General features: G+C 38.9%; 2 protein-coding genes across 3 annotated transcripts in view; one reads left to right on the forward strand and one right to left on the reverse strand.

The window, feature by feature from the left end:
* Nucleotides 1–6,133, forward strand: part of ptgir (prostaglandin I2 receptor) — a 28,502-nt gene extending 22,369 nt beyond the window's left edge. The window contains exon 3 of the mRNA XM_023291010.3: nucleotides 3,653–6,133. Coding sequence (XP_023146778.2) covers nucleotides 3,653–3,946 — 294 coding nt within the window. The 3' untranslated portion in view covers nucleotides 3,947–6,133. The remainder of the gene's footprint in view (nucleotides 1–3,652) is intronic.
* Nucleotides 6,134–6,297: 164 nt separating this feature from the next.
* On the reverse strand, nucleotides 6,298–15,904 carry si:dkey-202g17.3 (4F2 cell-surface antigen heavy chain). Of its 2 annotated transcripts, none has more exons than XM_023291000.3 (10): nucleotides 15,235–15,904; nucleotides 11,741–12,113; nucleotides 10,425–10,589; nucleotides 10,232–10,332; nucleotides 10,079–10,156; nucleotides 9,942–9,997; nucleotides 9,650–9,845; nucleotides 8,740–8,847; nucleotides 8,602–8,655; nucleotides 6,298–8,490 (listed from the first exon to the last, which is right to left on the reverse strand). In XM_023291000.3, the coding sequence occupies exons 2-10, from the start codon at nucleotides 12,102–12,104 to the stop codon at nucleotides 8,089–8,091; spliced, it is 1,524 nt and encodes a 507-aa protein (XP_023146768.1). In that variant the 5' UTR covers nucleotides 12,105–12,113; nucleotides 15,235–15,904; the 3' UTR covers nucleotides 6,298–8,088. The 2 variants fall into 2 exon arrangements, with proteins under 2 accessions (XP_023146768.1, XP_035813471.1); XM_035957578.2 differs by lacking the exon at nucleotides 15,235–15,904 and adding an exon at nucleotides 15,037–15,228.
* Nucleotides 15,905–16,167: the final 263 nt, after the last annotated feature.

Below are 16,167 nucleotides of genomic sequence, written 5' to 3' on the forward strand. Positions count from 1 at the left end.
AAACATTCCCAAACACTTCCTGGTTCCATCTCCTCAATGGTGGAGGTTTGCTTGTTTTCTTTCTCTTACGTAAAAATAATAATAATAACAATAAATTTTATTTGAAGGTGCCTTTCTCGACACTCAAGGACACCGTACAGACAAACATATTCATATAAACACAAAATCCCCCAAAACTGGATGTTTCCCACTGTTTTCTGTTATATTACAGACATAACAACAAAGCAGTTATTCAATAAAATAATCTGTAGATTTCAATATGAATGAAAAAATCATTTCTTGCAATCCAAAAATGATTTGAGTTTTATTCTTGAAGACATTTTGCTGCTGACTTACAAGTGAAGAAGCTTTTTGGTGTCGAGCTACAGTAAGAAATCAAAAGTGAAACAGTTTCATGATTAAAATAACCATCCAGTTCTTTCTGATTCAGGACTTCGCAGTTTGTAGGGCTGTGGATGAATGTGTCTGTGCAACATACAGTATATATGCAGCAATGTTCTGTATGCATCTGTTTATGTAGTGCATGTGTGAACTTGTGCTGATTAATATGTCTATAAGCGTGGTCACGGTATGTGCCTTCAAAGCTTTTTACGATTCTCCGTTCTCTTAAATATCCACCACTATCCTGTGCACCGTCTCTGGGCTGCTCTTTAACCACAGGCTGATACATTAATATGCTCCTGTTTAAGGAGAGCCTGACATGTCATTAGTTTTGGCCCCACAGCCTGCGGTGCTTGGAGAAGACAGCCTCTGATTTGTGTCCCTATCTGCAGGGCTGAAGGTCTGGTGAAAGGACCATAAGAGGCAGGGTGGCATACGGGAGCACAGTCAGGGTGGTAATGTGGGGGTGAGATAACAATGGGTGATGGCAGAGCATATGATGATACATATCTGTTTGAAATGTTTCTGGCAACATTGCATGATGAATTAAGTGAGTGACAACTCTGCACTGAGCAAAGGAGGCATTTGTCACTGTGTTTGTTAGTGTGTTTTACGCCAGTAGGAGTAAGATTCATTTTTCCAACCGTATTTACTGAAATGACAAATGGTCGCAAGCGTAAGGTCTGTTTCCTGGTCAAAAGCCAAGACTGTTAAGAGTGTTTTGAGCTTTGAGTTTCATACTTCTGCGGACATCTTTATTTACTGCGGCTTTTTAAAACATTCATGTAATCCACTGGTTTTTAAGTTAGACCTTAAATTTCCACATCATAAAATACAACAAGCTGCATCATACAACTGATTTGCACAAGGGTGAGTTCTTCTCAAATACAAACACCCAGTAACTGCTAGCTGTAACTAGTTCCAGTTGCAGTTACTTAACTAGCTGACAAGTTAACGTTAGATTTCTACCCCCTGCCTTCTCTCTAAACAGGACATTTGATGAAAGGCTGCTTTAAATGGCGAGCAAAAGAACACAAAGTCAGATTACAAAATGAATAATGGTTGCATAATGGTTGCATAACTGTAAAACTTTCTTTCCGTTCATGCACACGTAAATAAAGCAAAGTCATACCTGCATTTGCACAAGATTAGTTGGTCGTATATTCTTTTAGGCATCATTTTTGAAGTTATGTCACAGCCTGTGATGCTGCAGTGACTTTCTCTCTTCATACTCACTATTTTTCATTTTAACGTATCACAGATGTTTAATAGCAAACACACTGCACATCACTAAAAACTTATTTACTAATTGAGAAATCTAAGTTTTTTTCTTAAGTTTTGACCTGATTTAGCTAACTGCTAGTTTGAAACTACTAAAAGCTTTGGAAGAAGTTAACACACAAACCTAGTGCTAAATTTACAGTTACAGTTGATGGGCAAAAACCAGAGGACAAGGAAGTGACTTTAGGTCAGTCTTGCAATCGTTGTTGCAATCTATAAGTTTAAAAAGGAAAAGGAAGCTGAAGACACGCCAGCTCTGATGTGTGTACATGTTTGCTCTGACTTTGTGTGTTTTTGTGAATCTAAGCTTTGTCCTTTATGTATTCAGTCTGTGAAGTCAGTAAGAATCCAGTCATAATACCAACAACACCAGTTGTGCAATTCAAGAAAATTCACACAACCTCAAATAACATGATTACTTCCCAAAAAGTCACAAGCATCTGGATATTGTTTTGTTCCACTTTGGATTGTGACCGCTTCAGAGATGATGACTCTGTCTCAGGGCTCAAAAACATCTAAGATAAAATCACAAGATAATTGCTGCTGTTTTGGGTTTGCATATTGACAGCTTCTTCCTCTCCGTCCGCCTGTCTGTGGGTGTATCTGTGGATCAGCGTGAACAATCACATCTGTGTGAGTTTAGCCAGTTGATGAGCCTGTAGATGACACGATCTGACCTGTGTCTGGTCCCTCCGGTTGTCTGATTTGGCCCGGCTCTGGACTTGCTCCCTCCGGCCCCTCTCACATTGTCTCGAGCTCATTAGTTTCAGTCCAGGCCCTAGCAACAGGGAAACATTTACACCAATGTACAAAAGCACTCAATCAGCACAAGCCATTAATTTGGCCACTGTTTGTTGGATATTACATGGAGGATATGGAGAATTGTTGATAGAGAAGAGGAGCAAGGTGACGAAGAAGCTTAGCGGACCAGCTGCTGTTTCTCTCTCTGCCCAGGATGAATAAGCAGCCAGCTGTTGCTGTCCTGGCTATCTGTCTGCAATCTCTCATACCTTAAAGGTCAATGCAGGAAAAAGCCGTGGTTTTGTCATGCAACTTTGTGTGGGTCTGCATTTAGAACACTGAAACTGAAAGGCGTGCTCACTCCGAGCGTGCTTCGTTAGAGACACGTGTTGACATTTGGTAGAGGCGAGCATAACCAGATGAACTGCAGCCTCAGCGGAGACTGAAACTGAACAGCACAGTCCTGCTCTCATCTTTCGGCACTTTCATCGTTTCAACAAGAAAGTGCCGACAGCTCCATTGTATTTGCTGTTACTCAACTTTGATTTGGCTTCATCCTGCAGATAGTCTTTAATCTTATTTAAACTGAACTTAATTTGGTAATGTTGCTGATTAATCAGTTGTTTATTTAGTCTGTAAAATGATGTGCCAGTCTTTAATACCATCACACTGATTACTTTCAAAAGTAAATCCTGATCTTATGAAAAAAATCACCAAAATAGCTCATACCAGAGAGCACGATAGCCAGAGATAATGTCCAGACAGCATTCGTCTCAACACAAAATCATCTTTTACTGGAGAAAAAATAAATCTAAGAGAAGGAGAGAACACAAAGGATTTTCAGCAAAGAGAGGTAGAAAACAGTTTTGTGGGTAGTTCCCCTGCTCTGGATCAGTTTTAATGCTGAGGATAGGTGATGAAGAGAGAGGAAGGATGTTAAAAACTGTTCTATGGCTATAGATGAAGATGCATCCTTCCATTGAGTGTAAAGCATGTCCTTGCAGAAACAAAGAGTTGTGCTTCTAAAACCTCCTCAGGATAAGTCAAAGTGAAACAGTGCAGTGACAGAAAGTGGCTGAAACATAAATGGCCGACAACCCTGCTGGTTTGTTCTGGTTACTTGATTTGCTGCAGTAAACAGACTGAGGATCACTCTAGGGCTTGTAATAGATGCAACTGTGGTATTTTCAAGGCTTTGCATGTGTAAGACCGTATCCATCTATCTAACTTCAACCCTCTCTTTCTTCAGATTGCAGGCTTCATCAACGCCATTCATCCGTTTTGCAGTGACGCTGCGAACCTGACAGCCTTCCGTTTCTATGCCCTCAACCCCATTGTGGATCCCTGGGTCTTCATCATCTGCCGCAAGTCTGTGTTTCGCCACCTGTGCTCTCTGCTGAGCTGCCGCTTCAGCAAAGGAGCCGTGAAGGCGACGGCGGCGAACTGCGCTCTGTCTTTGCCTCTCGACAACGCCATACAGCGCAACCCCCCAGATGTGACTGTAAATCCACAGAACAACATGTACCCTAGTCTGCCTCTATGACCCAGAGTAACCTTCAGCTGGAGTCTGAGAGACAAATCTCTGATATGAAACCAACATGTGAATACAAGATCCCTGCACTCATCATTTTAAGGCACAAATGGAACTCTTTCTACACCTGGCTGTTGCAGTTCCCATATCAATAAACTCTGGAGAATAATTATTGCACTAGATCTTAATGTTGCATTGACTCATGGAAGCTGTTTCCACGCTGTGAGAAATCTTGTGCCATTAAACAAACAGCACTTTGACTTAGCAGCGGGGACCACATCAAACCATATCAAGTCCATGAATAATATTCTGTACAACTAGAATATATGCACTTGAGTAAATTTATATGCATGAATGTGTGCTATTCTTGTTTCCTCTCAGCCAATCAGCATCTGCTTTAGACATACTGTTTATGGATTCTTCACTTCTACAGCATCTTGAAATGGGATGCAGCTCAACATGAAGATCCTGTACAGCTGGATTCTTTGTCATCGCTGGAGTCGATGACATGTTGATGCATTTCTGTGTGCTCACAACAATAATGCTAGCATGCTGATGTTTAACAGGTACAGTATTAACATTGCTCAACATTTGCTAAATAGCTCTAAACATGAAGTACAGCTGAGGTGAAAAGAATGTAGTTAATTTAACAAATATGTGGTCATGAACTGAGATGTTGGTAAGACATTGTGATGGTGCTAAATGAAACGTCAAGGAGTCAGCAAAGTTGTCAGAATTCAGCCAGTTGGCACCATAGGGTACGACCAGATTTCATGGCAATCCAGTACATTTGATAGCCGTCGAAGCATTTCAGTTGAAGTTAGAGTGCAGGACTTTACCATGTAGGTTAATGTTGGCTGCTTTCACATGATGCTCATAAATTATTTAAGAGGCAGGGAAATCTGTCTGTCTTTTACAGTGTACTACAGTTTTAAATCTGCAGATATTCCCACATTGTTGCACCGGTAATGATGCATTTTATGTCAGCCAGCAATGATTGGTTTGCCAGAATTAAACAGGGCTGCAGCTGCAACGACAGAGGTGGAGAAGGCAGCAGCAACTAGGAGTGTGGTGCATCATATGGCAGAATAACCAGGGAACCATAAGAAAATCTTTCTGATGCTTGAGATTAAAAAGTAACTTTATGTTGATAGGATTGGAGATTGTGATGACAGACGTAGAGACATACTGCCAGAAGGGGGAGACAATAGTTTCTCACTGCAGATTTCAAACAAAAAAATGTCGACCACATGGTGACATCAGAGGGAAGCTCAGGGAATCTACAAGAGTCAGTAGGGTACAGGCTTTCGTGGCTTTTCAGGCAATAGTTGTTATTAGTTCATTGTGGACTAATGTGGGGAACCAGTAAACCGACATTGCTGTCTCTAGAGTGAAACCATTCTGACGAAAAAGTAGTCGAATTTAGACTAGTTTTCTGTAAGGGTTACAGATTGTCTGACACACAGGACTGGTTAGGTCTTTTTGAAAATAGGCTAAATAAGCCATGTGTGCTCCCTGACAGACTTTATCACCCTTCTACACCCCAACTGCTCCACCTGCAGCACGAAGAAGAGCACCATGAATGTGAAAATGTAGTATATGCATTGGTAGATTAGAATCTTGTCATTATAGTTGTTGCTCTCAGTTTATAAAAACAAAACAACAACAACAAACAAACAAAAAAAAGCAGAAACAACCTGTTGAAAAATGATTAAAGCAAAGTAAAAACAGTCCAATTGTTTTAAATCAGGTTAACATTAAAGGAATAATGGAAAGTTAAACCTGACTTCTAACCTTCTATGGAGAAATCAGATCAGTTTTTTCTGAGATTTGCATTAAAAAGCCACTTTATTCTAAAATTAGGCTCATTTGCTGTAGCAGTGCAGCACATAAGGTCATTGCATTGCACAAACTTTATATTGCACCTCACTTCTTCCATTTTACTGATTTCTAAGCTACCTACCATGATTGTGAATGTTTTTTTAAGAGCCTCTTGCTTTGAAAAATCTCTGCTGCTGCTGCTACATGCACTGGGAGAATTATTCTTTTGTTGTCGTGACTGTAAATGCATTTAAATGTAGCATATATGTACACCATTTCACTGTGCTATACTGTTGTGAATTCTTCTAATTGTGTTGTTTTGGTTTACGCAATGATTGCAAAAAATTTAGGGGTAATAAACGTGGTAATTTAAGTTAATTTTATTGGCTATGTTGCACATTCACCATTTGCTTATGCTCAGTCATGCATGACCCAAAGTAAGTCGAACACGTTACCGCCTGCACATTTAGTTCTTTGGGAGGATGAGCTGTACATCCATCAAAATGAATGAAAGAAAGAAAACATTTTTACAACAAAGGTAGTCATTCTATAGTACACATTTTGTTTATGTGGAATAAAATATTTAAAAAAGAAACTGTCTCATGGCTTTTCTTCATCTTCTGTGGGACCTGAGCATATTTGCTGTCTGGTTGCAGTAGGTGAAATGTAAAGCAGTCAAGATAAAAGGTAAAAACCTCTGTTAAAGTTTAGCTTATCAGCTGTTTTTCTGTTGTTACAACCCTTGACGACAGATGAAAACGTATCTAACACTGATAAATGGAAACCAGATTATATTATTAATTTTCAGATATTGTCAAAAAGAAAAGTCTGACCCAACAGTAACACTGAGATTTTATGATTAGGTTTATCATTATGGAGAAAACTGTCTGAAATTTAACAGGGTGTTGTCTGAAAGATCTTGTTTTGGCAAACAAAATGCTTTTTTGTTGTGAATTAATTAACCTTTTTGGTCATCAAACATCTTGGTACAGCCTGCTGTGGACACCAGACTGGCAGATTTAATTTAATCTGGTTTGACAAAATGTAAAATGTGATATGGTTTTAAGTAGGCACATGGTATATGATTCAGAGTAACAGAAATTCTAAAAACACACATTTAAAACTGCTGGACTGTGGGAAAATTAGGGAGGGCCTCTTTGTAAATTAAAAGTGAGATGTAACATTAACAGTTATGACAGTTCCTTGTGTAATATCTCACTCTTATTGGTTTACCATCTTTAGAAACTCATGCTGTTAAATATTGACATGAAAGCCTCATATAAAAGAGGAGCAGCAGAGCAGTGGCTGATACAGCAGCACCACTGTGTGGTTAACTAGTGTATACTTCCAAAACTGCGTGTGCAATTCTGAATGATAGTTTTTCATGCAACTTCTCTTCACTGACAATTGAAGTGGCAGACGGGATTAACTAGAAGTTCTATAAATCACTACAAACCTTCATTTGCCTCCCAGGCTGGAATTGCTCAACAAATCACCACCCAAGGGAGAAACAGATTACACACCAGAGCAATTAGAATGTGGCTCAGTGTGGTTAGCTTGATCAGCCACTGAGATAAGTGACTAACTGCAACAAACTGCAGCGATAATAATAATAACCGACCATGTGTTTGGAGGAAGGACATCATACAAATTAACCACGAGATGAACTTCCTTGATTAGGATTAAATAGTTTCCATTGACTCTCATTGTTTTCACGTCAAGGAAAAGATTTTCTGTTTGTTCTAGTCTTTATTTAGCAACTATTCCAGTGTCTTACCCAACACAAACTGAACTATAAGCGTGGGTGACCATTTAGTATAAAATATAAAACATACCTGGAAATGAAAATACACAAAAACCCCAAAGCTTTTGTAGTAATCAGTCAAAACACTGTGGAACTGTTTGTTGTTTTACAATTTATGCACACACACTGCATGAAAAGTGTAGACTATGTAACTAGAGTCTGTTTACATGTAAAGTGATTTAATCCTGTCATTTTTGTGTGACTTGATCCAAAATCTATATATGCCTGACATGTCTTTAATTATTTAGTCCATGCTTTATGCTCAGCCTGTATCAGCATTTTAAACTGGTTTCCTCAGCTTGTCTCTGCATAATTTATGAATGGAGAGATTTTACTATAAATAAAACATATATCCATTTATGTATCTGTGAGTACACTGAGGAACGTACCATCCTGACAGCGCAATACCACATCAAATCATTCCTTTATTTTAAGTGGCCACTGAGCACATATCAATCAGAACCTTTAAAAATAATTATGCCACATATTTGTCTGTCTGTGACAGGAAAAGTCAAATCCCACAGAAGATCTACGAGTAGCCTCCTTCCTTGAACAGTTTGATCACGATGGCTTCATGCGGCTGCAGTTGAAGTGTGTCCAGAGACGTCGAGCCCAAGCGATCCATCCCTGTGCTGGTCACAAACACTCCAGCTTCAGGCAGGTTCGAGGCCCAGTTAGGATCCAGAGGGTGAACCTCAGGCCCGATGTTGAGCAAAACGAGGAAATGGACGCAACCCCAGGAGCGCAGGAAGGCCAGGACTGGAGGAGATGATGGAGAGGAGAAAGTGGAGTTTGAGGAAGAGGAGCTGGAGGAAGTGTTGAAGGGGAGGAAGGTGAAGCTGCCGTACAGGAGAGCTTCTTCTCTGGATCTGGAGCGGCTCAGGGAGGTGAAGAGAGCTGCAGCCGAACGTTTGTCCTTGAGGGATGGATGCTGGACACACGTGAGAGAGTTCAATATAACTTGCACATTCATTTGTTCAATAAGTCAGAGCACAGGATGCATTCAGATCCTTCTAAAGGAACGGCTGGTTTTATTACTCACTGCCTGGGTGTCTGATGGTTCATCCGTCTCCCCATCCACTTCTAGATACACATGCTGCATAGAAAAATGGTTTTATTTGGCATCATCAGCTTTTAAAATGAATGATTAATGGACTCCAATATCCAGACAAGACTCTACCTGTGTTTGGTCGATCTGTTCGTCATACTGGACCGCAGGTGATCCTGGCAGAGTCATCATCAGCACCATGAGGAGCTTCTTCAAGTCATGAGATGTTTTACCTCCAACCTGCAGAAAAACATTGCAGATATGTAACAATACCAAAGAGCTGTGAAATTATATTGTTAACTACTTGTTGTTCACCAAAAACTACAACAATTAGTATTTAGTGATAAGAAATTCCTGAACTTTTCACAACTCTCAAATCTCAGTAAACTGACCTATTTGTCAGTCAAAGAAACAACAACAACAAAAACACATTGAAATACATTGAACTTATAGTGTTTTTACATCAGTAAAACTGGTCAGAAATTTGTGGCATTTACAGAGAAGGGTGTCAAATTATACTATGAATAAGTCACTATCAATACTCAGTCAATATTTACACAATATACTCTACAGTTTAAAAATTAAACTCTGCCAAAATTTATACATACACATTTGACAGATATTAATAGCTACTTTAAAGCCTTGATCGATTGCTTATCTACTTTCCTTTGTGTCTTAGAAAGTCTCATCTCAGCTTTAATAGGAAACAATACGTAGACAAATGTCCTAAACACAGGAAACATAATTCAATCAGCAATAAAGTCCTATTCAAGTGATTCAGGATATTTTAGCATTCAAGTTGTACAGATAAGATTTTCTAAGACACCAAGGAAAGTAGATATGTAGTCAAATTTCCATCTTAATGTGGCAAAGTTTCATTTTTAAACTGTAGAGTATGTAGTGCAAATATTGACTGAATATCAACAGTGACTTATTCATACTATCATTTTACATCTTGCCTGTAAATGCCACATATTTCTTAAATGTGACTAATTTATTGCATATTGAATTATGTTTCCTATGTTTGAGACATGCATCTTACAGTCCAGCTGGGCCACAGATCTCCTTCTTGTGTTTGCAGATGTTTCTCTATTGCATCGGCCACTTCCTGAGTGGACAGGATGTGATGTGAATACGGCAGAATGGACCTCATGACCACATTCACCATCGTAGCGTTGATCTGACCGGAGCTGTTCAGTGGACGAAGAATGTCTGCCGTCTGTTTCACCACCACAATCCTGAAGGAAGTGACACACAGGTAGTATCTCAATAGAACTCTGACGCCTCACTAAATTAAAAAACAAATCCATCAACATCTGCATGTGTAGCTCTACCTTTCCTCCTCCTCAGCGCTGAACTCCTTGAAGATGCCTCTCCACTCCAGCAGAGTCTGAAATGTAAAGATTTCGTTGGGAAAATTAAGCTCATGGAAACTCTGCTTGCAGCAAAAATTCAAAACATATCATTTTACCTTTTCTGAATATGCTGCATCGGTGTCACAGATTGCAAAACCGGCTACACCTTTCTCCAACCAGTGCCTGAGTGCATGCTGTGGAAAAGAATGTCACATTTTAAGAGAGCCAGCCTCACTACAATAGCTGCATGACCAGAGAGCAGCTTCTACCTTTACTGAAGCCGAAAAGTTTGACGGCTCGTGTGAGTTTCTTGCTGCATCCTGATGTCCCGACAGATCCAGTTCACAGAAGTCTAACACCACTTTGACACCTGCAGGAGCATCACGAAGCCAAATAATCAGCTGCAGTGTAGGACAAATCCAGCTCTGCGGGTCGATTGTCAAAAAGAAGTCATTTACTCACCTGCTTTGTTGCTCTCTAAGAGCAGATGTTGGATCTGAGCCTCTGTACCCGAGTTTCTGCCAACAGCAGTGAGGTTTAAAGGAGATGCTTCCTTTTTAAACAGACCCTCCAAGATTAGAGCTCCGACACCCAAAGACCGGAGGAAGGGAAGCTGCTCACACACAGCTTCAGAGACATCAGAGTTACTGACATTTAATCAGAATGTCACTGGGAGCAGCTTTCTCATCTCTTCACTTTTCTTTGTTGTTTCAGTCCAACTTTTAGTTTCTTTATGTTGATTTTGTAGTCTATGCAAAAGGTGCTTGTGTTGGATAATAAAAGAGCCTCAAAGTGTTCAAAGTAAATACAATTCCAATGCTCTCTTAATCTCTTTGTTGCAAGCATTTGGTATCCCACAGTCTGCTAGGGCCATTTTTTGTGTAGATTACAAAATATATTGTCACAGGTACTGAGGTGATGTAAATTATTTTATTCTAGTTTTTGTTTGCATATGTGTTGATAATATTCAGAGGTTTTTTCAACTCATGTTAGACCTTGCACTAGACTTGTTTTATTAGAATATTAAAAGTTTCACTGATTTAAATACAGTAAATAGTAGTGTCATTTTACAATCAAACGTAAAGAACAAATAATGATTCATCAAAGTATAGATTTTGGATGTGGATAATAGTTACAGTTTTGGCCTGTTTTTCTTCTTCTTCCAGTCAATGTGAAAATTAATGCATTATTTCCAACTTTACTAGATATAAGCTGTAATTTTGCTGCATAAAGAAAATCTGTATAATAATTAAAAGTATTATTTATTTAACTACTTTTCTGTCCTTAAAATACATAGGATTCTTGCAAACCATACAAACAATGACAATAATTAAATATCTGCAAATTTTATTTGTTTTTTTGCTGACGTAAATAGTGTAATTTCATGACCAAGTGTTGTAAAAGAATTTTAATTGATTATAATTGAAAAAAAAATATGTTTCTGTGATTGGATTAGCTATCTGGAATTTAACAAAACTGAAAAAATCTGTAAAATGCTAGTAAATTGTGGAAAAAAAAAAATCATATTTCAGTGTGCATCCTGAGTGTATTAACGTCTTTCAGTTTTTACACCTCCTGACCAGCAGGAGGCAGATATTCTAATCAAGTTGTATATATAGGTTAGCAGTGGTCAGGTTCCCAGTAGGTTAGTAGTGGTCAGGTTCCCAGTAGGGTAGCAGTGGTCAGGTTCCCAGTAGGTTAGTAGTGGTCAGGTTCCCAGTAGGTTAGTAGTGGTCAGGTTCCTAGTAGGTTCCCAGTGCTGTCTCCTTTAGTCTTACCACTGATGCCCTCTGACCCTCGGGCCTCCAGCAGCAGTTCCGGCTCCAGCTGGTAGAACACAGACTTCTGCCACCAGCGGAGCGGAGCCTCCACCGGTCGGGGGCTTATCGTGATGATGGCGATGGAGACGGCGAGCATGGACACCCAGCTCAACCAGAACAGCAGCACCAGGTAACACCGCACTTTCCTCCACCCAGGACCACCGGCGGTCACTTCCAGCTCCCGCCGGTTCATGGGCTCCCACTGCCGGCCGGACTCCGGCTCCGGGATGAGCAGCGGGACCGCCTCGGAGCCGCCCGCGGCGCTCTGCAGCCCGGGGCCTGGCACGCTGCCGTAGCTGGTGTCTCCTGCGTTCAGAGGCATCTCGGTCGGCTAGATTTGGTGACACGGATGGAGGGATTTAATCACAACATGCAGACACTCAAGCTGCAGCAGCTTTTGTTTGCTTAGTCTGTTTCATACGGTGGCCGAGAGGTGCAAACCAAATTTACATAATGCAAAACACTTTTACAAAGCTTGAGACAAATTTACATTTAGGAAAACATTTTTACATATCATAAAACACAATTACAAGTTCTGAAACAAATTTACATTTTAGGAAAAAAAATGTACAAGATGCAAAACACATTTACAACCTCCAAGACAAATTTACAAGTGAAGAAACACTTTTACATATCCAAAAACAATTTTACAAATTAAATTTAACCGGAAAGGGAATGTCCCAACTCCGGTGTTGAACCGGAAGTGATAACGAGGAGCAGCTAATGCGACTTTTGGTTGTTGTTGATGGTGAACCAAGATGGACAACGAGCGGGTGATATATTCCCTACAAAACGGGCAAAACGTCACCCGCTCGCTGTCCATCTCGGTTCACCATCAACAACAACCAAAAGTTGCATTAGCCGCTCCTCGTTGTCACTTCCGGTTCAACCCCGGAGTTGGGACATTCCCTTTCCGGTTAAATTTAATTTGTGAAATTGTTTTTGGATTTGTAAAAGTGTTTTGCGTCTTGTGAAATAGTTTTTCTAAAATGTAAATTTGTTACAGAACTTGTAGTTTTGTTTTATGATATGTTAAAAAAGTTTTCCTAAATGTGAATTTGTCTCAAGATTTGTAAAAGTGTTTTGCATTATGTAAATTTGGTTTGCACCTCTCGGCCATCCAAAAACAATTTTAGTAGTTTAGTAGTTTCAGGATCAGATGGAAGCTGCAGGATTCAGCTTTCCAGGCAGGCCGATGTGCTCCTACCTGCTCCACACACATGCTTTAATTACATAAATCAACCACGTTGACATAATACAGGTCAGGTGATACTCGGAGCAATCCTGTTTCTATCCCTCACCTCAAACAAAGTAATAGCAGACCTTCAACTGTTGGCACAGTAAGATAAGATCAGCTTTTTATTAATCCCACAGGGCAAATGTGCAGTGATGCATCAACAGATATAGGAACAACTGGGTCAGTATATAACTGAGGGACTGTTGAGGTCCATGGGATATATCCTGCATATATTTTTATTAAAAGTAAAAAAACGAATATTTTTCCTGTTCATTATGATCGTGTCTTTACAAATTCCATAATTATTTATTATGGAAACAATCACATAAATAAAAAATGACTGGATATCACTAAAATGTCAACTAAATAACCGTACAAATTTAATAACAACCACCTTCTAATTAGCTAAACAATAATAAAATGAGCTTATTCAGAAAATATTTTGATCGCGTTATTTTTATTAAGTTGAGAAAATCATGACAGATATTTCTTTTTTGGCAATATATCAAATTTTATATAGAAAAGAACAAATTGTATCTGTGTCTGAGAAATCACCTTCAACTAAGTTCTCCATTACAAAAACACCTCTAAAGGAAGTGTGTTAATTCCAGATCACATGACCTGCTCCACATGATGTCATTTCCTCCTGAAGAAAAGACTGGCAAGACTCCAAGTCTTTCTGAGTTATTTAATATAAAGTAGTGTGTGAGTCAGTTGTGGATTTATAGCATGTCAACAGGTTTACTCCAATATCTTTATGAATAACTTTCAATTTCAATTTTACCCAATTGTATATGTAATATTTAGAAGAATCTTTCTTTAAAAATGCCTTGTGGTGCTTGGTTATAGCCATGGCTATGTTGATTTTAGGCCTGAAAACAGTAAAAATGTCAACTATTGTTGATATTGTGCATAATCTTTCTTTAAATGTGGAAAATAACAGTATTGCACAGGATTATTCTATATGTAAAAAGACTTTTGTATGGCACAGATTCTTCAATGAGCAGAAAAAAATCTACTGTTAAAAATACTAATAATGCACAGATTCTGCTATATGTAGAAAAATGCACACTCAGTTCAACTCAGTTTTATATATACATTGCACCAATTCACATCATATGTCATCTCATAGCACTTCGCGTGAAGACTTAACTGCATCCTGCAATGCATCCTGGGAAGTCTGCTCATATGCTGGTTTAGTTTTTTATGAACTTAATTCAGTAAGTTGAGTGAACTCTTACCTGTTTATTCATTCAGGTTATTCTAAGTCTGGACTTACAAAAACTCTGAATTTTAGGTTGTACAGTGGACAACAAATATGAGTTGATTTGACTAAATTCCTTAATGATGTTTTACAGTGTAGGAAGCATCTCACAACAAATTTCCACCTTGTTTTACTTAAATTCTGGTGCAGCAAGGAAACCCACTAGAAGTACAAAGAGGAATTTTTTCAAAAAAACTCTGTAACTCTGCAAGATACTCAGACTTTGACTGATTTTTTTTCTTGACAAACCTTACAACCTTTCACATCTATCACATTGAAAACAAAAAACTTTCAGACACATTGACAGTTTTTGTGAAGTATTTGTGTCCCAAAGAGGGAACACACAGAAAAAATACAAAAATGATTTTAAACGGCACCCTAATAATTATGTCTTGTGTAAGTATACAAACAAGCAGAATGAGATTTAATTTAACCTATGAAGATAAACAAGCAGATGTTTGCATGCTATATATGCTCAGAGATAATTTGAATGTGTTACTATAGATTTTACTTATTGCATTTTCTATTTCTTGTATTGGCTTATTGCAAATATTTCAGTCTGATATCTGCTTTGGTTGTACTTTCTTTTTTTCACACTTTATGGCTATATTTCCCTATTTCTCTCAGTGTTTGGAACCTCTACCTGCAGCTCTCTTGGCCAAGTGTATATACAATCCCCCTGTTATAAAAATGACAAAAGTGCGTCAACTTTTCTGTTAGTTCCTATGAAATATTGACATTTCCAAGCTTTACCTGAGAGCAGTTGCTGGTTTAGGGGCCCTCTGGCAGCTGTTAGGCTGTAAACAGCTGCGTAGCGAGAGGAAACTGCAGCACCTCAGGGAAACTCCACACCGAGAGGCTCCAGTCGGCCAGTTCAGGTTCAAACACACAACCCACGCCAACCACTTATGCAGCTTACTTAGACACTACAGAAACTCAGTCATTACTCACATTTTCCTGACTTCCTTTGTTGCCTTTTCTTCAGGTCTGAGTTCTTTTTCTTTATCTTTGTCCACAAGTGATCCCAGTTGAACAGAGCCGTCCTGCGTATTTGAGTGATTCTGCTTGTCAGGACTGAGGAGGTGAGAACGAGGCGCTGTCCAATAAAAACTCCCCTCAGTCAATTAATACAGAGGTGCTGAGGCTCACCACACCCTCACAACACATTCTGAAGAACCCATGACTGCAAAACAGAGGCGCTCTAAAGTCCCTCGTGTGTTAGTTTGGCTTTGGTTTGGAGTTGTATTGACATTGGTGCAGGCTAACTGAGCAAAAGCTGCATGATTTAGAGGAGATTTTCTTTATCTCTTGTAGCTTTCAGATTGTGTATTTAGGGTCCTTAACACTTTGATTTCAAGATACTGGTATATAATGAGATTTAATATATATTGTTGTATTTCATGCCAAACCTCTTGGCCTCAGTTTTTTTGGCGTATGCAGGAGAGTGAATCAGAGCTAAAATGACAGAAAATTAATCAGCAACCACTTTTGTAATAGATTTGGCCACTTTTAAGCCGACATGCCAAACTTTACCTTTTTCTTTGTCTGAAAAACTAAACTGGACCGTTGATTGGAAAACAATTCAAAGTTGAAGATGGGCATTAAAATTTATGATAGGCATCATTATTTTCTGACAATTTATTGTTAAAAAATTATTGAGAAACTACTTAACAGAATAATCTGTAATCAATTATTTGAAACATTAAAATGTTATAAATGCATTCACAATAAGTAACTCCTAATGTCAGAAATATAACATTGTAAAGTATTAAAGCACAATTGGGTCTTTATAGTAGCAAAGTGGCACAAACTCTGCTATCAGTGAGCTAAATCGGCCTGTACGGATCTGTTTGCTATAAAATTTCCTTCGAGGGAACAACTTCT

This window comes from Amphiprion ocellaris, chromosome 7 (assembly GCF_022539595.1).
Source record: "Amphiprion ocellaris isolate individual 3 ecotype Okinawa chromosome 7, ASM2253959v1, whole genome shotgun sequence".
In the NCBI taxonomy this organism is placed as follows: Eukaryota; Metazoa; Chordata; class Actinopteri; family Pomacentridae; genus Amphiprion; species Amphiprion ocellaris.